The following is a 25,110-nucleotide window of genomic DNA, read 5'->3' as shown; positions in this document are numbered from 1 at the left end:
CCATGTGTTGTGTAACTTTCAGCCATTTACAGGAGTGGTTTTTGTTGTCATTAAATAGGTATAATGTTACCATTCTGGAATCAAATGCCCATATAATCAGTTTCCCTCGTATGTTTTGGAGATTTATCCATCTCCCTTTTTATTTCAATAAACACCAAAGGACATATTTACTTTTGCACTGCTGTGCAATAATTAAATTTTATTTATTTACACATGAAGATATTAAAAACATTGATAATTTACATCACTTTTATACCAAATTCAACATTAAACAGTATTGTGTTGACACATTTCACTCGTGTTATATCAAAATTCTATATTCTCTTTATTTCAGTAGCAGAATTTTTGTCTGGAGATTTTGGGCAATGAAATTAACATTTAAAGTGATATCCAACGCCATATTACAATCAGCCACGTCCACAGAACAGTATCATATCAACTTATAGCATTGGGCAAAATTTTATTTTGTTTCCATGATAAGTGGCTTGTAGTTCCACCCATACTGTTCCAGCCATACCGTTATTCAGAAATAATTCTTTTAGTTGGGCTTTCATTGCCAACCTACATACACTCTTCTTGGTTGGGCAACTACCTAAAGAGATTTACTCAGACATTGTTCAAAGGATGTTTTCAGAGGGCAATGATTTATAATAGCTTAGATAGACTCTCAAAGCTCTGCTTCTGAGATCGAAATTTGAACTTGTCATTTAATCACTACATGTCACTTATTTTTCTTTCTATTGCGCTCTGCGAAGCGTTGGGATACAGTCTTCAGGGGGATTGAAACCATACATGGTGAGTGGACTAGTCATTCCTCAACTATTCAGTAATAATAGCGGCTGGGCTTCTCTAATAATGGGAGTACATATGTTTCAATATACAGTTCTTATTTATTTTCCCTTATTATCAATGTTTGAATTCCAGCTCTAAGCTACTTTATTGCAATTTGGTTCTGAAGCATATGCCAAAAGCACTCAGCAAGGCTGCAGACAAATGCTTTAAAGAAAAGTGCACCTCCACTTCCAGTGACTTTATGAACATCACATTCGAAAATTAATCTTTTTTCAACTCTGTACCCTGAGTATATTTTGGACTTCCCTTCGTTCCCAAATACCCTGAATTCAAGGTATCTCAATCCATGGAGCAGTTGTCCAGAGAAGAGAGAAGCAACAGCCCCGCCCCCAACCCTTGGGAGCAGAAAGGGAAAGAATTATCCAAAGGAATTGTTTTAAAACTCAGATATAGCGGACAGATGTAAAACCACGGCTGCATAGATTGATGTCCCAGGGGTCCAAAACTTAATGTCAAATGAGGAATAATTTGTTTAGCATTAAACTAAACCAGTTTGATGAACTCAAATGCCCTCGGCTCAATAGGCAGGACTCTCCGAGGAGCCTGTGTTACTTCCCTCACTTAAGTGCAGATTTGTAATAAAAATCTTAATGCCAGTGGCATGCTTTTTGGATATATCAGAAGCTAACCACTTGGAGAATCATATTTGAGAGGTCAGAAAACTCCACAGTTAAAGATCGGTTTATAATTTACGAAGAAAATAGAAAGTTTTGTTTCTCTGAGTTGAAATTTGCCAAGCACGGCGGGAAATATTGCAAGTTTTTGGCACAAGGCTTTGTGCTTTCCTCATAATTTGAGATCTGCGTGAAGCCTGAGGGTTCGGGGATCATTATCTGAGAAAAACCGGGTAGTTCGGTGCAGACAATTTTTATATTTTTGGCTTTTTTTGAGGTGTAACAAACACAACTCGGGATCCGAGAGGACACTCTGCGGCTGCCAGCGAGGCGGGCTGGACAGCGCACCAATCACGGCGCAGCTCCGCCCTATATAAACGGGCGGGCGCAGCGCCGCGGCCCGAGTCCCGGCCAGTGCCTCTGCTTCCGGCTCGAATTGCTCTCTCTCTCACGCCTGCCTTCAACATGTCCGAGACTGCGCCTGCCGCGCCCGCTGCTCCGGCCCCTGCCGAGAAAACACCCGTGAAGAAGAAGGCTCGCAAGTCCGCAGGTGCGGCTAAGCGCAAAGCGTCTGGGCCCCCCGTGTCCGAGCTCATTACTAAGGCTGTTGCCGCCTCCAAGGAGCGCAGCGGTGTATCTTTGGCCGCTCTCAAGAAAGCGCTGGCAGCCGCTGGCTATGACGTGGAGAAGAACAACAGCCGCATCAAGCTGGGTCTCAAGAGCCTGGTGAGCAAGGGCACTCTGGTGCAGACCAAGGGCACCGGCGCATCGGGTTCTTTCAAACTCAACAAGAAGGCGGCCTCCGGGGAAGCCAAGCCTAAAGCTAAAAAGGCAGGCGCGGCCAAAGCCAAGAAGCCTACAGGAGCGGCGAAGAAGCCCAAGAAGGCGACGGGGGCAGCCACCCCTAAGAAGAGCGCCAAGAAGACCCCAAAGAAGGCGAAGAAGCCGGCTGCGGCTGCTGGAGCCAAAAAAGCGAAAAGCCCGAAAAAGGCTAAAGCAGCCAAGCCAAAAAAAGCGCCCAAGAGCCCAGCGAAGGCCAAAGCAGTGAAACCCAAGGCGGCTAAACCAAAGACCGCCAAGCCCAAGGCAGCCAAGCCAAAGAAGGCGGCAGCCAAGAAAAAGTAGGAAGTTCCTTTGGCCAACTGCTTAGAAGCTCAACACAACCCAAAGGCTCTTTTCAGAGCCACCCACCGCTTTCAGTAAAAGAGCTGTTACACTATCAGGGGGTGTGGCCGGGAAAACGCCGCTATTGAGGGGCGGGTCTCCCGGGAACAAAGTCGGGAGAGAGGAGCCGTTTTTGGCCAGGGGGTCATTTCTCGTTCCGTCGGCCAAGCAGGAGTGCAGCCGCGTCATTGAGCTTTTATTGCGTTTTCGAATACTGGAGTTAAAACCCATTTCGACCTCCGTAGTACTTAACACTTAGCGAGATCTGGCCTGCAAATAGCATGGGAAAAAAAGTCGGGATTTTCCCGGGCTTCTAGGCTGGGACGTATGAGTTCCGAATAGAGAACACTCAATTTCCGTGCTGGCTCCCTACAGACTATGGCAAGCAATGGAGTGCAGAGGAGTACGTCTCGACACAGGTGGCATAGTACACTATTTCAACCACTGCCACAACTAAAAATTAGAAATTGACACTGCAGAAAATACGTGGTCCTTAAATGTAGCATTTGCATAGATGAAGGACTTCCCAAACGCAAAACTGCCAGACTTCCAGGGATATCCCAATTACCATGACTTCTGTATGCAACGAGTCCTATAATTTGTTAGAGGAAGAAAAGAGAACGTGAGCTCTCCTAAAGTATCTTTCAGTATACGTTCTGACACCACAACGCTAATAAAAAGTGTGATCTCAAAAACAACTGCTCCAAGAGAAGTGCACAGCTGACTTGTCTAAAGACGACTATTTATAGTAGCCTCGGGTAGTCTGGTCTGGGCTTTCTGATTGGGTAAAAGTAAAGTAATGAAATAGCCAATGAAAAGGTAGACTTTTAAGTGTCGTTTACATTGGCATTTGTGACGACACACAAAAATTAATCCAATCATAAACGAAATCTGATTAACCTCATTTGAATACCGCATCTATAAATGAACGGGGCATCGGTGGGAGTGATTATTTTCTCAGGTGTTTGCGACAGTGTTGTAATTATTAACGTTGCTATGCCTGAGCCTACCAAGTCTGCTCCTGCCCCAAAGAAGGGCTCCAAGAAGGCGGTGACTAAGGCGCAGAAGAAGGACGGGAAGAAGCGCAAGCGCAGCCGCAAAGAGAGCTATTCCGTGTATGTGTACAAGGTGCTGAAGCAGGTCCACCCCGACACCGGCATCTCTTCCAAGGCTATGGGGATCATGAATTCCTTCGTCAACGACATCTTCGAGCGCATCGCCGGCGAGGCTTCCCGCCTGGCGCACTACAACAAGCGCTCGACCATCACTTCCAGGGAGATCCAGACGGCCGTGCGCCTGCTGCTTCCGGGGGAGCTGGCCAAGCACGCCGTGTCGGAGGGCACCAAGGCCGTCACCAAGTACACCAGTTCCAAGTAACTTTGCCAAGTAAGCATCTTTACACCTAATCCCAAAGGCTCTTTTAAGAGCCACGCATGTTTTCAGTAAATGAGTTGTAATTTCATTCAAAAGGGGGATTATTGGATTTCTCAGCACCATACTACCAATCTTTAATGTTATGTTAGTACTGCAGAGGAAATACTTGGAAATTATAGGTAGTAACAATAGGTACCAGAAGTTGAGTGCTATGGGCACATACTAGATCATTAGCTCATTTAGTGTCAGATAACACTAACATAAACTGAAAGTACTGTAAGTGTACAGCTCTTTCGTTTCCGTGTGCAGATTTCCAAGTTGATCGTGATGTTGATCTGGGACTTCGTGTGGTGACGGCCCACCCTGAGCACAAAAGAGCACCCTTTTGCAACTTCCTTCTGTTTGGAGCTTTCTCCACCATCACCCCCGCCCCCCGTTTTCTTGTAAAATTTTTACCATGCAGATACGTGATAACTGCAAGTAAAGGCTGAAGACAATGTGAGCTGAACACGGAAGTATTACAAAGGTTTCTGGTTTGCTTTGTAATTGGGCCAGTTTCTCTCTGAAGCTCTTAGGCGAGTAGGGGAGGAAAAGGCGGATCCTAGGCGCTGAGGTGCAGGAAAAAAGAAGCAACTTCTGAGACACCTTAAAATTATTTTGCTAAACCGTCTTTTTCAGAAAGCTATTTAATTTATAGTTTTCTTTTGGCAGCTTTCAGGTTAAAAGTTCACTAGGTAATGGCAGAAACCCAAATAGTCATTAAGGTGTCTGACTGCAGGTAGGCAATAGTTACCGCAGGACTGAAGCCCCCTTTGCAGTACAATTTACCCTTTCCTAGATGCCCCTTAGTACCTAGGACTGGATAAGGTAGAAAGGGAAAGAAAACTTCCTTCTGGCAGGATGTAGCTTCTGCTGCACAAGATAGAATGATGACAAAAGGTTTTCACTGCTGGGGAATGGATGATTGTGGGAGAAAAAGAATCTCAGAAGAGTGGAGAGGGAACAAGGAGGGAGTGGCCATAAGGAAAGGAACCAATATTTACCACGTGAAAATTGTGAGATGGATGAGGCTAGGTTTGAAGTCAAATGTTAGCTGAGATGGAGAACTTAAGTGGTGGATGATCATTGTCTAAAAGACGAATGAGTTTAGAAGTTCATTGTCCTCATGCCCTCAATGTCCTCATGCCCTCATAAACAAACATGAAATCTTGGATTATGGGATACATTTTCCATAACGTGGCAAGCTTGGTACTTGAACGGATAACTAAAAACCTGAATAACAGTTTCTAAATTCTTAAAAGTAACAAAGAGGGTCTAAAAAAGTAAAGAGAAATCAGAGCCAGGGATTTGGCCCATGTTAAACCCCAAGCACTACAGCTGGCTTTTACCCAACCCTTAACTTTCATTTTTAGGGTGTTATATGGAAACCGACCAGGGTATATAGGGCCTGATAAGAGATCTTTTTAGGTGAAGGTGAGACACCAGACGAAAATCTGTCACCTCAGGGTAGAAGGATGAACTAGAAATAAACACACATACAAACCCATCACAGATGAATGCAAATAAAAGAGTCAGCTCTGAAGTTGGGTTCTGAGTGTTTCATGTGTCGGTGTGAAGAGATCACCAAACAGGCTTTGTGTGAGCAACATGGCTGTTTATTTCACCTGGGTGCAGGCAGGCTGAGTCCGAAAAAGGAGTCAGCAAAGGTTGGTGGGACTATCCTTGGTTCTTACAGGTTTTGGGATAGGTGGTGAAGTTAAGAGCAATGTTTTGGGGGCAGGGGGTGAAGCTCACCAAGTACATTCTCAAGCGTGGGGAGAATTACAAAGAAACTTATTAAGGGTGGGGAGATTATAAAGAACATTGATCAGTTAGGGTGGGGTAGAAACCAATCACAATGGTGGAATGTCATCAGTTAAGCTATTTTCACTTCTGTGGATCTTCAGTTGCTTCAGGCCATCTGGATGTATACGTGCAGGTCACTGGGGATATGATGGCTTAGCTTGGGCTCAGAGGCCTGACATTGAGCAGTATAGATTCCACTGCTAAGGTTTGGACTACAAGCCATCCTTGATGCTTACTTATTCCTGGCATTCATACCATAGGGATTCAAACACCCAAGCTGAGAATTTAATTTAGGCATATCCCAGGCTGGTTTTGTGCCCCTGAGCACCCGGTAGAAACAAATACAAGTCATCTCTGGAAAACAAGCTTCACTTTACACCTCAACAAATTGCCACAGCTAAAATATACCCCCCAAAATGCACAAGCAGCTTCACAATCAAAATTGACCAAACATCATGAAACCAGAAGTATGACTAATGAAAACAAAAGCAACAGACAAGGGGAGCTGGGTGTGGTGGCTAATGCTTATAATCCCAGCACTTCGGGAGGCTGAGGCTGGAGGATTGCTTGAGACCAGAAGTTTGAGATCCTGTCTCTGGAAAAAAAAAAAAAAAAAAGCAACAAACAATGGAAATGAAAGGAATGAAAAGGGAGAATTAACAAGATACAGACTTGAGACCAGGCACGGTGGCTCACGCCTGTAATCCCAGCACTTTGGGAAGCCAAGGCAGGCAGATCACGAGGTCAGGAGTTCGAGACCAGTCTGACCAACATAGTGAAACCCTGTCTCTACTAAAAATACACAAAAAAGTAGCTGGGTGTGGTGGTGTGCGCCTTTAATCCCAGCTACTCAGGAGGCTGAGGCAGTAGAATCGCATGAACCAGGGAGGTGGAGGTTGCAGTGAGCCAAGATCGTGCCCCTATACTCCAGCCTGGGCAGCAAGAGTGAAACTCCATCTGAAGAAAAGAAGAAAAGAAAGAAAAAGAGTCTTATAAATATATTGAAGGACTAAAGAATTACAAAAAGTGACCACAGAGACTTGAAAAAAGAACCTAATAGAAATTATAGAAAATAAACATATAATTATAAGACAAATTAAAATAAAAAGCTTACTGCATGAGTTTAACAGCAGCCAATTGGACCTACTAGTAGAAATTTAATAAACTATGTAATCAGATCTTAAGGAATTATGTGAAATGCAGAGAGAAAAATGCAAAAGTGAGTTTAAGAAACCTGGAATTAGGGCCAGGGAAGGTGACTCATGCCTGTAATCCCAGCACTTTCAGAGGCCGAGGCAGGAGGATAGCTTGAGCCCAGGATTTGGAGACCAGCTTGAATAATATGGCAAAAGCCCGACTCTACTGAAAATACAAAAAATTAGCCAGTCATGGTGGTGCGTGCCTGTGGTTCCAGCTACTCAGGAGGCTAAGGTGAGAGAATCACTTGAGCCAGGGAAATTGAGACTGAAGAGAGCCATGATCACACCACTGCACTCCAGCCTGGGCAATGAGAATGAGACTTTGTCTCAAATAATAAATAAATGAAAAGAGACTTGGAATTAGTAGTAAAATATGATCTGGCGTGGATCTAATCACAGTACCAGAAGAAACAATCAGGTAGAATGATGCAAGTGTGAGATTTAAAAGATCGTGGCCAATAATTTTCTAGAATGGATGGATTACTAATAATTAAAAATAATATAAGAAAATAAAAATTGAAACTAACGTATTGCTCATCAAAGCAAGCCTTGGTTAAAAAAGTAAATATTTAAACAGAAAAATTATACAAAAAAAACGGAGTCACTGTGTGCTGTGAATTAATAAACTCCCCAAATTTTTACAGATGTAATACTGATTTTCAAAATATTGTGACTTCTGTTACATATTGACATATGACCTCACACTAAAGCACTGTTTGAAATTCTGTATGTAGGAGGATAATTGGACAATTGGTTATTTACGTGAATTTTGTGTCTAGCTAGCTATCAAATTCTATTAATCCTAATCAATATTTAGATGACTGACTTGATTTTAATTGCATATAGTACTATTATTAGCAAATAAAAATGTTTGATATTCTCTCCAGTAAGTATTTATTGTTTGCTTTCATCATCTTACTGTGCTAGCTACATCACAAACAATATGTCATATTAGACATGCTAGCAGGTATTGTCTTTTTCCTCGTGTTCATAGAAATGACTTCGGTGGTTGGTAATCTATAATTGCTTTTGTGTGTATGTGCATGCATGTGTATGTGCATTTTTCACTGTGTTAATGTAGTTTTTGGTTTTTGTTTCTTTGTTGTTGCTTTGAGACAGAGTTTTGCTCTGTTGCCCAGGCTGGAGTGCAGTGACGGGATCTCTGCTCACTGCAACCTCCACTTCCCAGCCTCCCGCCTTCACTTCAGCCACCTAAATAACTGGGATTACAGGCACACACCACCACACTCGGCTAATGTTTTTGTATTTTTAGTAGAGACAAGGTTTCGTTATGCTGGCCAGGTTAGTCTCAAACTCCTGACCTCAAGTGATCTGCCCGCCGTGGGGTCCCAAAGTGCTGGGATTACAGGTGTCCGCTACCGTGCCGAGCCCTATAGTTTCCTTCTATTCTTCTTTTAAGATTTCATATTAGGAATGATTTATGAATTTTATTCGATCACTTTGACATCTGAAGAAATCATATGCTTTTTCTTTTTAACCCTGTTGCCATGAAGTATAGATAGATTTCCTTGTGTTGATTCATACTTTTATTCCTAGTCCAAATCTTACTTGGTCATGTTATATTATTATCTTAAATAATAGCTGGGTAAATTTTGTTAATATTTTTCATGGATTTTTTCCATTTCTATTCACATAAAATCATTCTATGATTTCTTTTTTTTTCTTTTTTTTTTTTTTTAAGATTTAGTCTCTGTCACCCAGGCTGAAGTGCAGTGACATGATCTCGGCTCACTGAAACCTCCACCTCCTGGGTTCAAGTGATTCTCCTACCTCAGCCTCCTGTGTAGCTGGGATTACAGGCATGAGCTACTGCACGTGGCCCATTCTATGATGTTCTGTTTTGGGCTTACCTTTATCAAGTTTCATTATAAAAATTATGGTGGCTTTGTAAGCTTCATTGTGGGGCTCTCCATCTCTGTTAAGTTATCTATTGCAGTGTAACAAATTATCCCAAAACTAATTTCTGTGAGTCAAGAATCCAGAAGTGATTTAGCTAGGTGGTTATGGCTCAGGGTCTTGTTGAGGTTGAAGTCAAGTTGTAAACATAGGCTACAGTCATCCGAATCCTTGACTGTAGCTGGAGGATTCCCTTCCAAGGTGGCACACTCACATATCTGGCAAGTTCAAGCTGACTGTTGGGGTGGAGGCCTCAGTTCCTTGTCCGTTAGACCTCTCTAGAGGGGTAACTGATTATCTTCAAAAACCAAACAACTGTTATCTCTTAGCAGGAGAAAACAGAAAGAGAAGGGGGAAGGAATAAGCCACAATGCCTTTTGTGAACAAGATTCGAAACTCACACACTTCACACTTTTTAAACGTTATTTATTTATTTATTTATTTATTTATTAGAGACAGAGTCTTGCTCTGTCACCCAGGCTGGGATGCAGGGACCTGATGTAGCTTACTGCACCTTGGAACTCCTGGGCTCAAGCAATCCTGCCTCAGACTCCCAAGTAGCTGAGACTACAGGTATGAGCCATTTCATCTGGCATATGTTTTTCAATATAAGCAAGTCACTGAAATCTGGCACATACCCTGAAGTAGAATTAAGCTACACCCTTTCAGATAAGAATAGTAAAAGAATTTCTTGAAATATTCCAAAGCCAAAAATTTGGACATTGACCCCAACTGCAAAAATACCTCAGCAAGTTCCAAAATCTTGAAGACTTCTGAGTAGATCCCCCCATAGGTGAGAAGGCCAACCACAAGCAACACTCAGTGGTAGCAGGAGGTGGCAGGGGTGAGGGCAGGAAGCAGTGCCCCTCCCAGTCTCCCAGCAGATCTGTCACCATGATCAGCCAGCCCTCTATACCACCCACCGGCCAGCCCATCCTGGAAAATGACAAGTGGACAAGCCAACACTCCGATTTGGGGAAGTGAAAAACCATTTAGCCCTGGTGTTTGACGCAGGGAAAGGGATGGGATGGGCAAGAGTCCATGGCCATGCCCAGTCCCAGGACAGGGAACAAAAAAAGGACAGGCCTGGAGTTATTAGCATGGGCCTTTGTACTGAGTAGCAATGTGCACACCATTTAGGCTATCAGAGTACCCCTGGACAGGAGCCTCCACATCCCCTTCCCTCTCCTCTCTCTATGATTCTTTACATACTAACTTCTTCTAAGTGGGGAGAGCAAGGGGGAGATATATATAGATATATATATTTTATATATATATAATATATAAATATTATATATTTATATATATGTAAAATTATATACATATATAATTTTAAAGTATTGATAGTTCATCTGGATTACCAAAATCTGCAGCCCTACCATAGCTAGGAGGCTACAACCCTGGTCCCCAAACCTAATGTCTTCCTGCTCCCCTTCCAGTCCCTTCCAGCCAACTATGTAGCCCACAAGAAGGCTCTGCAGGCCCCATTGCCCAGCACCATCCCATGGAAGGCTCTAGTGGCACCCCTGAGCCCAGGAGAACCAGCACCTTGATCTTGTAGGGTTTGTCATCACCATGTTCTCTCTCTGCTGTCCCTACCATGCCCATCTGCCATTTTCTGGGAGAAGGAAACCAAAGGATCTAAACTTGGGCTTGGGGGGAGATTCTAGCCTCTCCTCACTCCCCTCTTCCCACACTCTTTACTCCCCAGCCCAGACAGATGCTGCTCATATCAGGAAAGAGTATTGAAAGATGATTTATTTTTCTCTGACCTTTCTGTCCCTGGGAAAATGGAAAAAAAAAAAATCAACAATTAAAAAACAAGAAATCAGCTGGGCGCGGTGGGTTGCGCCTATAATCCCAGCACTTTGGGAGGCTGAGGCTGGCGGATCACTAGCTCAGGAGATGGAGACCATCCTGGCTAACAGGGTGAAACCCTGTCTCTACTATAACTACAAAAAAATTAGCCAGGCGTGGTGACTGGCGCCTGTAGGAGGCTGAGGCAGGAGAATGGCGTGAACCCGGAAGGTGGAGCTTGCAGTGAGCTGAGATCACGCCACTGCACTCCAGTCTGGGCGACAGTGCGAGACTCCATCTCAAAAAATAAATAAATAAATAAATAAATAAGAAATCAAAAATCCCCCAACTAATCCACAGAAAATGATGTCTATCCTCTCCCCTTGGATTTTTGTTTTTGGAAATATTTTTAAGTTGCCTTATTGTGCAGTGGGAATCTGAAATACCCAAATGTCTGTTTTCCACGGTGGAGAGCCAACCTAAAGAGCTCCCACCTTCTCTGGATGTGCCTGGTCTTGGACTCCCTAGAATCTTTCTCTGGGCTGCTGCATGTACACAGCCTCTGTCCTGGAGGCAAGGGTTGGTGGTGGCTTGGATGAGAACCATGCCAAGATATCCCTGCTATTGCATCGTTTGAAGCTGACATCCTGTGTCTGTACACAGCTGCTACCGTTGTGTCCTTACTCTGCATGCTTTTGCCTCATGCCAGGCCCCATCCTGCCATGACATCTTTCATCCTACCCATGAAACCCCAAGGCCAAGTTTGCTTCAAACAAACTCTGGAACATACTTGTTCTCAGCTTGAACATCTCCCCTACCCCAGAGAGAAAATGAGAACACCCACAGCTGAGGCTTGGAAATATTGCCTGCGTTGACCTGAAAGATCTCTGAGACCTCAAGGAGGCTCTGTCTCTCTTAAAAAGTGGAGAAAGTTGCCATTCTCCTACTAGAGTCTGGTGGAGTATCCCCATCTTGCATCCCCTCTCTGTAAGCCACCTATCTCTGCCCATCCTCCAATTGACCTCACCTGGGAATGAGGGATGAAAAAGAGGTGGGGGCTGGGAGGGAAACCTGCCAGCTGGTGAAGCCCGGTGGCAGGAGAATATATGTGGACATAGAGTATACCTGACTTCTCTTCTTCAGTCACTGACTGGGTTGGGCTGTGAATGACAGTGGAATGGCTGAAGTCTGCTGTCATCAGAAGCTAGGGAGTGTGATGAAGGACTGACCCACAAAGACTGAGATGTGTGTCGGGTACAGGGATAACTACATGTTCACTCTCGGTGGGATCTGGGCAACACAGAGGAGTTGGTGGTCCTGTTGCTCACTGACTCAATGTCTTTGACCCTCCTTTTCAACTGATTACTCTGTTGAGCCCAAAGGCTGGGAGTAGGAGACAGTATCACAGGCTGACAAATCACAGCCTGTGACAGTATCACAGGCTTGTCTGTTACCTTGGACATCTCATTGCTTTTAGCCTGGGCCCTTCCCTGCCTTTGACCTCTCAGTGGTTGGTATGTGGGAAGCCCATTTCAGTTCCTATGACCCATGTCTCAAACCATGGTCTCTGCTATGACAGTGGAATCTGAGGCCTTTCCCTGCTCAGTCTGTTGCCTGCTTCACATCGTACCAGATACTGGGCTCCTGGATCCCCTCCTCCTTCCCTTTATTCCTCCTTTCCTTCAGGTCATGCAGTCATGTACTGTATCCAGCACCACAGAAACTTCATTCTTTTTCCTCTGCTGCATCTGGGGGCACAAAGAAACCTTGGGATGTGGGGAAAGGCTCTTCTTATCTGGGGTTTACTCCCAGGTCAGGGAGCTGCCATCTTCTTCACACACATTCCTCAAAGAAGCAGCCCCTTTGGGGCAGGGAGGTAAGGACTTCATCTCAACATAGATTGGTGGTTGGCATGAGCAGAGGGGGCTTTTTTTTTTTTTTTTTTTTTTTTTTTTTTTACACAGAGTCTTGCTCTGTCACCCAGGCTAAAGTGCAATTGTTCAATCTCAGCTCACTGCAACCTCTGCCTCCTGGGTTCAAGCCATTCTCCTGCCTTAGCCTCCCTGAGTAACTGGGACTACAGTCATGCACCACCATGTCTGGCTAATTTTTGTATTTTTAGTAGAGACAGGTTTCACTATGTTGACCAGGCTGGTTTCGAACTCCTGACCTCAGGTGATCTCCCTGCCTCACCCTTCCAAAGTGCTGGGATTACAGGTGTGAGCCACCGCATCCGGCCTCTTTTTTGCTTTTCTTTACATTATTTTCTCTCTTTTTTTCTTTTTGTTTTCTCTTTCTTTTTTTTTTTTTTTTTTTTTTTTTTTTTTGTAACATGATAGGAGTTAATGTTGCAAAGAGTAGTTTACATCTTCAATTTCTGAAGACACTTGAATTTAGGACCAATGTATCTGTGACAAGCATGCCAGAAGTGGCGGGGACCATCAGGGCTAGCTACTTCATACCTACCATCCTCCCATGGGGATCCAAGACCTGAGACACAAAGCAACAGCCTGCCCAGATCCCTCTTTTCATCATATCTCTTTCAAGGTTTGTCCATGCCAACACAACCTTTGAGCATCAAACATCAGAAGGTCTGTGTGTCTCAGCCCTGTTAAGGGGCAGGTTTCTCTTTCACCCGCTCTTGTACCTGGGAACAAATGCACTCCTAGGGCTGGATGGCCCTCCCCCAGCTTAGACCCCTGAGGCTCAGATAGAGGTGCTAAGCCCCTATGTCAAAGTTGCTAAATATTTTTGTGTTGTTCTATCAATCCTTTTCCTGGTGATTGATTTTACAAAAGTAAGTAAGCTGCTTAGAAGGCCCTGGAAGTGAGGAGAAGAGCAAAGGAAGATGACTGTGGAGGGTGAGGGTTGATTTTGTCAAAAAAGGCTAGGTAGAGTAATCTGAATTATCTGGTACCCTCCTGAATGGAATCCTCCCATGTTGAAGGGTCCTTGGATTTTCCCCAGCCTGGACCCTACCCCCCTTCAGGCATGTTGATGGTAGAAAAGATAAGAACTCAGAGCCATTTCTCACTGGAGACAAAAACTTGTCATCTGGCTTCGTAGAGAAGGTTCCACCTTACGCTCATAGTATATCATCTTTACTATGGGCTAGGGTATCGTATTTAAAAGGACAAAAAAAAAAAAAAGGCGACGTAAAATACTTGAATGAGCTTGTATTGTAACATTAATATTACTGAAGGTATCTGCTTTCCAGGCTGAATTGATTCATTTATTATTCTAGTCCTGCTTTAGTCCTTTGTAATTTGTGGTAATTGTGCTTTCCTTTTTAATATTAAAAAAAAAAAAGTGTATAAAAATAAAAACTTGGGCCGGGCCCAGTGGCTCACGCCTGTAATCCCAGCACTTTGGGAGGTTGAGGCGGGCAGATCACCTGAGGTCGGGAGTTCAAGACCACCCTGGCCAACATGGAGAAACCCTGTCTCTATTAAAAATACAAAATTAGCCGGGTGTGGTGGCGCATGCCTGTAATCCCAGCTACTCAGGAGGCTGAGGTAGGAGAGTCGCTTGAACCCGGGAGGCGAAGGTTGTGGTGAGCCGAGATCACACCATTGCACTCCAGCCTGGGCAACAAGAGCAAAACTCCATTTTTTTAAAAAAATAATAAATAAATAAATAAGTAAAAATAAAAATTTGATAAGGCAAAAAAATGTAAAAAAGTTTACTGACATAATTTAAAACCACTATACCTTTTTTATATTTGAAATGCTTGGATGTAAAAAGCATTTGTGCTTTAAAGACTACATAGAAATCAAATGTACAATCACCTGGCTCTGATACCTTTATAAATGGCAGAACCTTTAAGAATTTCGACAATTCAGACTAAAATTGACCACTATCCACAGAGACAAAGCCCAATAAAATCCCTTCATATTATCCTGATGGACTTTTCCCTGATATTGTAAAGGACAAAGTAGTGCCTCTACAGGTTATATAAAACATTATCCCAGCACATAGCAGGTACTTTTTTAAAAATATGCATTGAACGTATTAATTCATCTGATAAATCTTAAACTGCAGTCTGTAAAGCAATTCTCTAGTGTCTGATTGTTAGAATGTCCAACAAACAGATTGGGCCTTTTTAAAGAAAACAACAAACTGAAGCAGAGAAATTAATACAATAAAAATTTTAAATCCTAGAAAATACTGTAGAGTATGAAAAAATTTTTTAAAATGGAAAAAACAAATTAATGAAATTTAAATTGCACAAGAAGTTAAAACTAAGTTAATAATTTAATATATAAAACTTAAGATTAATGATTAATAGTAAAAAAAAGTTCCAAGTGTAAGATTAGTAAGATTAGTAAGATTAGATTTTATACCCCTCAGCAGAGAGGGGTATAAAAAAAAGAAACCAAATAGAAGAAATTAGTCATGAAGGATTTGTAAGGAAATTCATGAAGTATGCAAAACTCCTAGGTACTGGCTTGGGCACTGCAGATACACAGAGAGATATGGTGGTCCTTGACCTCCTGGAATGCTCAGTTAAGGAGACTTACAGCTAATTGTTTTCATTTACCTTTGTCTTTCACTAAAGCCTAAAGAAGTGTGTCTGATACTCTGGAAATCTTCAGCAAAGTCAAATGAACTTGGGCTCATACAGGAACTACCAAATTAATTGCATCAAGGCAAACATATTTATTCTAATTTTTGAGTAATAAAATATTCTGTTTTAAAATGTCAAAATATTATTTATAAATACAAAACAATATTTTATAAATATTATAGCCAAGTTACAATTACTTTCTAGGAAATTGGGGACAGCATGAGAAAAAAGGTGAGAGAAGTTGAGAAGGACTCAGAAAAGGAATGGAAGAAGCAAACTCCTACTAAAAAAGGGAGGGGCCAGCTGCAGTGGCTCACAGCAATTTCGAAGACCGAAGCAGGCAGATCACGAGGTCAGAAGTTCCAGACCAGTCTGGCCAATATGGTGAAACCCTGTCTCTACTAAAAATACAAAAATTTGCCAGGCCTGCTGGCATGCACCTGTAGTCCCAGCTGTACATGGGAGGCTGAGGCCAAAGAATCCCTTGAACCCAGGAGGCGCAGGTTGCAGTAAGCCAAGAGGGAGCCACTGCACTCCAGCCTGGGCGGCAGAGGCTGTCTCCAAAAAAAAAAAAAGAAAAAGAAAAGGTGGGGCGGGAAAGAGCTTGGAGACCTAAGAGAAACCAAAAGCAAAATATGGTAGAAAGACAGAGAGAAAACCAAAAGGGGACATAAGTACATAGGCCTTGTCATATACTTGGTGTCTCAGTTGTGTGTAATACCTGTCAAATAACTGAAATATTTCTCACATTTCTTGGGTTTTGGATTAAGCAGATTGATGAAAATGTCACCACATCTGAGAGGTTTTCTCTGACCATCAAATGTAAAATGGCACCCTTCTATCCTCATTCTTAACTTGCTGTATGCATTCCTCATTATACTTAGCACTATCTTAAATTTGTTTATTGTTTGCCTCCCCTTCCAATCCTGAAGACCGTAAGGTCCATAAAAACAGGGAGTTCACCTGTTTTGCTGCTGGTTTCCTAATGCCTAAGGCTGTTCCAGGCACATGGCAGACTCTCAAAAAGTATTTGCAGCATGACATAATTTCTAACATAATTGAAGTGCACAAATATCTATAACTACAGGAATAGAGGCCACTACTGAGTTGTCACAACGGTTCAACTGAATGAGTGACTCAGATTTTCTGGGTTTCACTTTCCTCATCTATACAAAGAGGATAATAATAGTAGATCACTTCTTAAAGTTATTTTAAGATAGTTCATGTAAAGCTCTTAAAACAGTGATGGACTTTTAGTAAGCACTTAGCAAAATTTAACAGTTATTATATTTTCCTTTTCACTGAGTTAAAATGCAAATTAGAGTGTTCAAATATTTTCAGGTCAAAAATGAAAGGGAGAGAATATGAGCTTTTGAACTATTTGAATCCCACCCAAGAAGAGTAGTTGGGGAAGTTGAAACAAAGATCACATTATTCATTGATATTTCTTGACTAAGCATGACTTATTATGTGTTAATGCTACTAAAGTGTAGCTAGAACTGAAGTAGAAATTCCTATAGTTTATCATAGAAGCACATGTAAAAAGAATCCTCTTTATATAGAAAATATTAATGGTGATGGCAAAATGGCACCTAATAACTAAACCCTTCTTATTTCTTCAATCAGGGGAGAGACATGAAGGCAGAGGAGAAATGAACGCATAAAATAACTGGCAATATGAATCTATCCATAGAACTTAGGAAGTCTCGTCTGCCTGAAAATGACTGTGTGGATCCCACCCAAATCCAACTCATACTGGTTTGCTACACACTGGTTCATCAAATGAAGGTTACCGAGGGGAAGAAACTAAACAAGATGTTTGCACTTCATGTTACTTTTTGAGTTTATAAACATAAAAATAGAATTTACTTCCGTTACAGACATAGGTAATTCATTACTTGCCATGGACTACCTTTGCTAAGAAAAATCTGAATGAGAAGATGGCAAGAAGTCTGAAAAGAAAAGTTATTACTAATAAAATCTGCGGAGAATTGTAAATTCTGCCTTCATTGTTGATCCAAACCCTTCTTCTAAGACCTCCCCTTTATAGACATCTATCTATATACCTACCTACCTACCTACCTACCTATCTATCTACCTGTTTTCACTTTACTTTCCGGCATCAAGTTCTGAGTGGGTAAGGCCTAAGCACTGATTTGGCTTTGGTAATGAACGTGAAGTTAAAAACATATTAGCTTATGCTAAGCTGCCATTTGAAAGGTCTCCTCCAGCATCTGAATTAAGGGAAACAATGTTTTGAAGCAGTCACAAAACTTTTCTAATGCATTCGATCTGAGGTAAGACCTGATAATTTGTACTTCTAAATTATCCAGGTGATGCTGATGCTGCTGGTCCGGAGACCATATCTGGAGAGCTTTACTTTAAAGGAAATGAAACTGCCCTAAAATGTTAATACTAAATAGCCACACAAAGCCGGAAAATCGCACAGAACTTCAAGCCGAAGATGAAAGGTCCTGAAAAATGGCAGCGGTCATCCTACTCCCGGTACGGCTATGCGGGCATGAAAAAGAGTCTTGGGGCCCATCGTGCCCCTCCATGCAGGCTCCCTCATAAGGTCATCCCATCAACCTTTGTCACAAACGCCCGCCCCCTCATAGGGCCGTCCGGCCACGCCCCTCCGTGCCCTGACGACAGAGCCACACTTTAAGCCGCTGCCACGTTACGTCCATCCGGCTCCCGCATATGGCGTCACGAACGTTTAACGTCCGTCCGGCGCGCGTCCGGGACGTTTCCCCGTAGGCAGCTAGCTGGTGGTTCCCAGTCCCCGGCGAGTGGACCTCTTTCTTCTGCGGCCACCAGATCGCCGGACATCGGAGACTTCGAACAATCCGGTGGACAGTTTAAAAACAGAGGACCGGCCGTCGCAGTGGCTCACGCCTGTAATCCCAGCACTTTGGGAGGCTGAGGCGGGCGGATGACGTGGTCAGGAGATAGAGACCATCCTGGCTTACGCGGTGAGACCCCGTCCCTACCAGGTGTACAAAAAGTTAGCTGGGTATGGTGGCACGCGCCTGTAGTCCCAGCTACTCAGGAGGCTGAGGCAGAAGAATTCGCTAGAACCCGGGAGGCGGAGGTTGCAATGACCGAGATCGCGCCACTGCACTCCAGCCTGGCGACAGAGCGAGACTCCGTCTCAAAACAAAAAAACAGAGGACCGGAAATTTTGAAGACTGAGAAGCCAGGCAATAATCTTCCCTTGATCTTTTTGCTCCTCTCACAAGAGCTTTTCAGACTGCTGAAACCAACGAGAAGAGTGAGGAAGCAGGAAGAAAATTTCAGCTTCAGTCTCTCAGCATCCTCCTGCTTTCTTCTCAGAGAGGTGGCACTTCCCCCCTTCTCTAGTAGCTGAAAATATGCCTCCCATCTCCAAGGTGACGTTTCTTGCACCTCCCTTACTGTTCTCACGCCTGTAGGGCTCTTCGTGTGAGGATTCGGTGTATGTATGTATATGAATGTGTGCGAATAATTATTTCCTAATTGAATGTTTTTTTTAAAAAAAATCATCTTCAGGTACAGTTAGCGCCGTCCTCCATTAAACAGCAGGCACGGTGTCTAGGGCCCAAAGTTCTTTTGGGGGCTTATGAAAATATTTTAATTTCTTCTAAAGTCAGAAGGGAAAAAATGAACATTTAAGTCGAAGAAGACGTTATATATTAATCTTCATATGACTTTAATAAAGGAAGGTGCCCACGAAGGCAGAAGCACTTCAGGAGCAAGAAAGACAATGCAGCCGTTGGTGCACATAGCTGACAACCCTTACGAGTTATTTTTATTTCTTTTTATTTTTTATTTTTTACACATACATTTCTAAGTGATTTCCAGATACTAATGTCAGCCCCAAAACATATCTGTGCACTGTTATCCCACTTTTTTTTTTTTTTTTTTTTTTTTTTTTTTTTTTTTTGAGATGGAGTCTCCCTCTGTTGCCCAGTCTGGAGTGCAGTGGTGCGATCTCACCTCATTGCAACCTCCACCTCCCGGGTTCAAGCGATTCTCCTGCGTCAGCCTCCTGAATGGCTGGGATTACAGGCACGCTCCACCATGCCCTGCTAATTTCTGCATTTTTAGTAGAGACAGGGTTTCACCATGTTGGTCAGGCTGGTCTGGAACTCCTGACTTGTGATCCGCCCGCCTCGGCCTCCCAAAGTGCTGGGATTACAGGTGTGAGCCACCACGCCCAGCCTGTTATCCCACTTTTACCCATGAGTATATACCAAGTGAAGCTTAAAATAACTTGTCCAATGTCCTACGCCTAATACATGACAGAGAGCTTTCTGACCTAGGCAGGTTAGCTCCAGGGTCCCTTCTTTACATTACAAATATTATCTCTTGGTAACTCTAAGGAATTAATTTAACAACATGTAAAAACAAAACCTTGCATTTCACATGATCAGTGAGATTTCCACTTTTCTCTCTGCCAGTAATAGTACTGCACATAAATATAGTACAGTATATACCTGTCTCTTTTTTTTATGGTACTCTCCCCATATCACACTACACGCCCATGCAATTACCACTTCTCTGGTCCTTCAGGGATGCTTCTCTCTTCATCTTGCTTCAGCACCCCAACACCATGTATGGAGATGAAGTCTCCATTCTCTGCATTGAAAACACACACCAACTTGAGTCAACCAGATTCCCATAGCAAACAGTGTGAGTTGAGTTTAGAATCAGAGAAATATTTTAGCATTATTCACCCTCTCTACCCACCTTATTCCCAGGGATACAGAGTTAAAGCATCCAGTGAAGAGCTATCTATAGGCAATTAGAATATGTCAGCAAAGAGGCTCCCAGAAAACTCCAAAAATGCCTAACTCTGTTCTACTCACCTGCTGATTATGCCTAGACCAAATGCCACACTGTTTTAATTACTGTAGGTTCATATGTCTTCATATATAGTGGTAAGTCATGGCCCATCACTCTCTTCTTTTCCTTTTTCTTTTTTTCTTTTTTGAGAATCATCTTGACTATTTTCATTCATTGATATGAATTTTACAGTGCTCTACAAAATATTCATTAGGGTTTGCTTGACATTACATTTTTCAGTAATTTAGAAAACTATCCTTTTAGGAGAGTTTATATGAACATTTTAGTATATTGAATCATCACAAAACATAAACATAGTACACTATAAAGCTGCCTCTTTTTAAAATGGATATTGTTTTATGTACTTAATGACATTACAAAATTTTTATCATATACATCTGGAATATTTACTCTTGGATTTAGAATCTGTTGTACTGTTGTGATGTCTAGCTTTTCTATAATATCTTGATTTCAGATAGGTAATTGCTAGTGTACAAAAATGCCATGAATTTTTGTATGGTACTCTTATGCCCACTAATTCCAATTCTTTTTTTTTTTTTTTTTTGACGGAGCCTTGCTCTGTCGCCAAGGCTGGAATGCAATGATTCAATCTCGGCTCACCGCAATCTCTGCCACCCAGGTTCAAGCGAATCTTCTGCCTCAGCCTCCCGAGTAACTGAAACTATAGGCACGTGCCACCACACCCAGCTAATTTTTTGTATTTTCAGTAGAGACGGGATTTTACTGTGTTAGCCAGGATAGTCTCCATCTCCTGACCTCATGATCCACCCGCCTCGGCCTCCCAAAGTGATGGGATTACAGGTGTGAACCACCGTGCCTGGCCTATGCCCACTAATTCCAATTCTTATTTGATGTAATTGTTTATAGATTCTCATGAACTTTTACCTTGACAATTACGTTATTTTCAAAAATAATCATCTTTTCCTGTTGAATCCTTGCTCTTCTCACTGTCTGTTCCTATCTCATGGTATTGGCCAAACTCTGTGATGCCATGTTGAATAGGAGTAGTTTCACACCACACTTGTCTTCCTTCCACCTCTATGGGAATCCTTCCAAAATGGCACCATTAAGTGTTATACTCACTGTAGCTACTCCTTATGAAGTTCTCTTCTCATTGTTAAGTGTTTATGATGAAAGAGTGTTACATTTTGTTAAATGCTTTCTCATTATCTTTGGAGATGATCACGTTTTTTATTAATCTTTTTATTTTATATTTTATTTTTGAGATGGAGTCTCACTCTGTCACCCAGGCTGGAGTGCAGTGCCTTGATCTAAGCTCATTACAACCTCCACCTCCCAGGTTCAAGTGATTCTTCTGCCTCAGTTTCCCAAGTAGTTGGGACTACAGGTGCATGCCACCATGTCTGGCTAATTTTTGTATTTTCAGTAGAAGACAAGGGTTCCTGCCATTGGCCAGGCTGGCCTTGAACTCCTGACATCAAGTGACCCACCTGCCTCGGCCTCCTAAAGTACTAGGAATGCAGGCGTGAGCCACTGCTCTGGGCCTTCCTTTATTAATTTCTTAAACTGGCAGATTTAGAATGCTAAACTTCCTTCTATTCTTAGAATAAACCCTATATAATATGCTATTTATTTAAATAATATGGTCTCTGCAATTTCTTCTGGTTTCCATGTTTTCTCATAATAGGCATTTATTTCTAAAAAACAAAAATGAATGTTCATTACTGAGACAAAGCTATACTTTTTTTTCTTCTCCCTTTTTAAAATTTGTATTCTCCTCCAGTTTTGCTAATAACGTTATACAATTTTAAAAGAAAAAAGTGAGTAGGAGAGCTATTTTTCTATAGTAACAGATTCTGTAAAATAGGTATCATGCCAAGTGAGGTGGCATGTCCCTGTAGTCCCAGCTACTTAGGAGGTGAAGCAGAAGGACCACTTGAGCCCAGGAGTTAGAGACTGTAGGGTGCTGCCATCACGCCTGTGTATAGCCACTGCACTACAGCGGAGGCAACATAGCGAGACCTATCTCAGAAAAAAAAAAAAAAGAAGAGATGATCTATTCCTTAAAAATTCACTAAAACTTGGAAAATCAGATTGGACTTGGCAGTATTTGGGTGGAAGGACACAGAAAAGATTTTTTTTTTTAACTGCCTACCTTATTTTCATAATCATAATTTGTTTACTCAGCTTGTCTATTAATTTTCTTTTCTTGAAAATTATTTTCCACTGAGTTTAATTTTTTGTAAACATTACACAGCATTCTCTTATCGTTCTTTATATCTCCCTTTTTGTAGTTATGTTCATTAATTTCTATAACTTTCTGAAACCAGGATTAATTTTTTTTTTGAAATTGTCTAATGTATGCTTTGAAAAATAGAAGGGATGTTTTCTATGTCAAATGAAGGTAATCATAGATAGATCAAATTTGCTTATTGTCTTATTCAAATCCTGGACAACCATTAGCATTTTTCTTTGTTTGTAATATAAGTGTCTAACACTCATACAGAATATTGAAAAGTTACCCTACAATTGTAAATTTGAAATTCCCCTTCTAATTCTGTCAGTTATTTATTGACATAGTAGTGGTTCGGTAGTCCAGTGCATATAAGGTTTTGAACGTTACATCTTACTTTTGGATTTTTATTTTATCATTATGGAGTATAGCAAAGTTCTCTTTTGTTCTTTTTCAAATGTACTTGGTTTTGATTATCCCGTGCTCCTTGATTGTTTTATTATTCTATTTTTTATTTCATTAAACTTTTAGTAAATAGTTATTTTTATAGTCTGTATCTAATCATTTCAATATCTGAAATCCTTTGTTTGCTTAGGGATCTAGGAGGAAATAGAAGGCTCTTCTTTGCTTATAAGCCAAACTCTCCAAAGTGTCTGTTTTTCTTCAATTTTGTGACATTTGTTACGACCTTATATTTAAACATCCTAAGTTCCTGACAGAGTGTCTGGCATATAATAGGTGTTCAATAAATGATTGCTCAATAAATAGATAATGTGTATAAATGTAGAGAACTTGGGTTCAAGATGATTTCCTCCTGAAGGGGTTTGTGTTTGTCTTCATCAGGCACGAGGGGGCACTATAAGCCTGAGTCAATCAGGACGTCTTCATTGGAACTCAAGACTTCATTAAAACTTAGGGTTAAATCTTTGGGGCCAATTTTCTCCATCCACCTCCTCAGAGCCAGAGTCCTGTAGAGACAAACAAGGTTTTATCCCAGGGATGTTTACTAGGTTTTTTTCTTCTTTTTTCCTTTTTTTCTCCAGGCTACCCCTGTTTCAAAGCATTCTGGCTTTATGCTGTGTGTCTTCACTTTTGTTTAAGAGCCTAGAATTCTATTCCCTAAGGGGCAGACTTTAATTCCCAGAGCTCGGAATCCTGATTAATGGTATTTGCACCCAGAGAACCAAAGATGTCCTATTTGTCACCCTCGTTTCAGCTTCTAAATTTTATTGTTCTGGATGGTTTATGGGAATTTCCCTTGTGGTTTTTTCTTTGCTTTTTTTTTTCTTTGGGGGTGTGTGTGTGTGTTTGAGAGAGTCTTGCTCTTTCACCCAGGCTGGACTGTAGTGGCATGATCTCGGCTCACTGCAACCTCCACTTCCCAGATTCAAGCGATTCTCCTGCCTCAGCCTCCTGAGTAGCTTGGATTATAGGCACGCACCACCACGCCCGGCTAATTTTTGTATTTTTAGTAGAGATGGGTTTCACCATGTTGGCCAAGCTGGTGTCCAACTCCTGACCTCAAGTGATTCACCCGCCTTGACTTCCCAAAGTTCTGGGATTACAGGCATGAGCCACCTTGCCCGGCCCCTTGTGTTTTCTGTTAATTGAGTAACTAAGTACTAGTTTGTTGGTTGTAGTTTCTCTAGTTCATAGGTGTATTGCTTCAATAGAGTTTTCTGGAATATCTTGTTTTCCACATTGCAGATAAGAGTCCTTACAGTGTCCCTCTCTATCCCTGTAAACCTTTGCTTTAATATTTTGTCTGATACTAATATTGCTAAACTAGCAATGTCTTGGTAAACATTTTCCGGGGATATTTGTCCCTCATCTTCTTTATTATTGTTATTATTGTCTTTTTAAATCCACGCATGATTTGTTTTTAGGCCCAAATAAGAGGAGTACTCTCTAAGGCACATTATTACATATATTCTTTGCTTCAATTTAAAAAAATCGTAAAAAGATAAAATACTGTTCATGTTCAGAAACTGACACATGCTTTTTTTTTTTTTTTAGAAAGGCAAAATAAAACTTCCATGAAATTACAAGCATATAGCAAAATACCTTGGATATATTCCATTTAATTTAATATCTCACATTATTTTTGAGTTTCATTGTATGTAAACCTGAAAAAAAAAATCACCGTTCTTGGAGCTAGAGAGAACTTTTATGGGAAAGATGACTATCAGAGAAATCTACTTATTTGTAAGCATACCAGCCAATTTTGTTTTTAAAGTAATGATCCTGTGGTCCAGGTAACAGCACCCTTCAGCTCATCATCAAGTGATTACTACCTCAGAAGAGTTGAGAGCAATTGGGATTCAGGAAGTATGACTAGACAGGCAATTTTCATGATATCCAACATATATTGCTTTAAATAATATATGTCACTAATTTCTGATTACATTAAAATAAAACCAAATGTATTTAATCTTTTACATTTTTATTTTTTTAAACATCAGACCCAGTGAGATTTAAATGATATATCATTGATTGAAACTAATAATATTGATATTATTTTTCATTTTAATTTTGCCTATTTTATAGGCAGTTTTCAATGGCCTGTTTACCTTTATCTGAGCTCTGTGATCAAAAAACAGCAATGGTTAAAGAAATCCTCCCCACCTTCTTTTGTTCCAAAAATGGCTTACTGCAAAAACCACCCTTCATCATATGTGATTTAAAGAAGACTCATTGGTCGAGCCTGGTGGCTCAGGCCGGTAATCCTAGCACTTTGGG

General features: G+C 41.6%; 4 protein-coding genes across 10 annotated transcripts in view; 2 read left to right on the top strand and 2 right to left on the bottom strand.

The window, feature by feature from the left end:
* Positions 1 to 1,868: 1,868 nt before the first annotated feature.
* On the top strand, positions 1,869 to 17,327 carry H1-4 (H1.4 linker histone, cluster member). 3 transcript variants are annotated; one of them, XM_074038724.1, is made up of 3 exons: positions 1,869 to 4,016; positions 15,534 to 15,681; positions 16,956 to 17,327. In XM_074038724.1, the coding sequence occupies exon 1, from the start codon at positions 1,932 to 1,934 to the stop codon at positions 2,589 to 2,591; it is 660 nt and encodes a 219-aa protein (XP_073894825.1). In that variant the 5' UTR covers positions 1,869 to 1,931; the 3' UTR covers positions 2,592 to 4,016; positions 15,534 to 15,681; positions 16,956 to 17,327. The 3 variants fall into 3 exon arrangements, with proteins under 3 accessions (XP_073894825.1, XP_073894824.1, XP_073894823.1); XM_074038723.1 differs by lacking the exon at positions 15,534 to 15,681; XM_074038722.1 differs by lacking the exons at positions 15,534 to 15,681; positions 16,956 to 17,327 and adding an exon at positions 4,314 to 5,586.
* On the top strand, positions 3,578 to 23,020 carry LOC102123651 (histone H2B type 1-M). Of its 5 annotated transcripts, none has more exons than XR_010586499.2 (3): positions 3,578 to 4,016; positions 15,534 to 15,681; positions 17,663 to 23,020. XR_010586499.2 is itself a non-coding variant. In XM_015449793.4 (2 exons), exon 1 carries the CDS (start codon positions 3,627 to 3,629, stop codon positions 4,005 to 4,007), a length of 381 nt encoding a protein of 126 aa, XP_015305279.2. In that variant the 5' UTR covers positions 3,578 to 3,626; the 3' UTR covers positions 4,008 to 4,016; positions 17,663 to 23,020. The 5 variants fall into 5 exon arrangements, 3 of the variants coding, with proteins under 3 accessions (XP_015305279.2, XP_005553879.2, XP_065400380.1); XR_010586498.1 differs by lacking the exon at positions 17,663 to 23,020 and adding an exon at positions 16,956 to 17,327; XM_015449793.4 differs by lacking the exon at positions 15,534 to 15,681.
* The window catches only part of LOC107129606 (histone H3.1), a 39,816-nt gene continuing 19,019 nt past the window's right edge, over positions 4,314 to 25,110 (bottom strand). Inside the window, exons 5-6 of the mRNA XM_065544312.2 lie at positions 19,865 to 23,339; positions 4,314 to 6,806 (exon numbers count right to left, since the gene is read on the bottom strand). The gene's annotated coding sequence lies outside the window, so the exon portion shown is untranslated. The remainder of the gene's footprint in view (positions 6,807 to 19,864; positions 23,340 to 25,110) is intronic.
* Positions 19,114 to 25,110, bottom strand: part of H4C4 (H4 clustered histone 4) — a 16,500-nt gene continuing 10,503 nt past the window's right edge. Inside the window, exon 4 of the mRNA XM_074038727.1 lies at positions 19,114 to 19,949. The gene's annotated coding sequence lies outside the window, so the exon portion shown is untranslated. The remainder of the gene's footprint in view (positions 19,950 to 25,110) is intronic.

Source organism: Macaca fascicularis, chromosome 4 (genome assembly GCF_037993035.2).
Source record: "Macaca fascicularis isolate 582-1 chromosome 4, T2T-MFA8v1.1".
NCBI classification, from domain to species: Eukaryota; Metazoa; Chordata; class Mammalia; order Primates; family Cercopithecidae; genus Macaca; species Macaca fascicularis.
The sequence above is the reverse complement of the archived record's forward strand: the minus strand, read 5'-3'. Positions and strand labels throughout refer to the sequence as shown.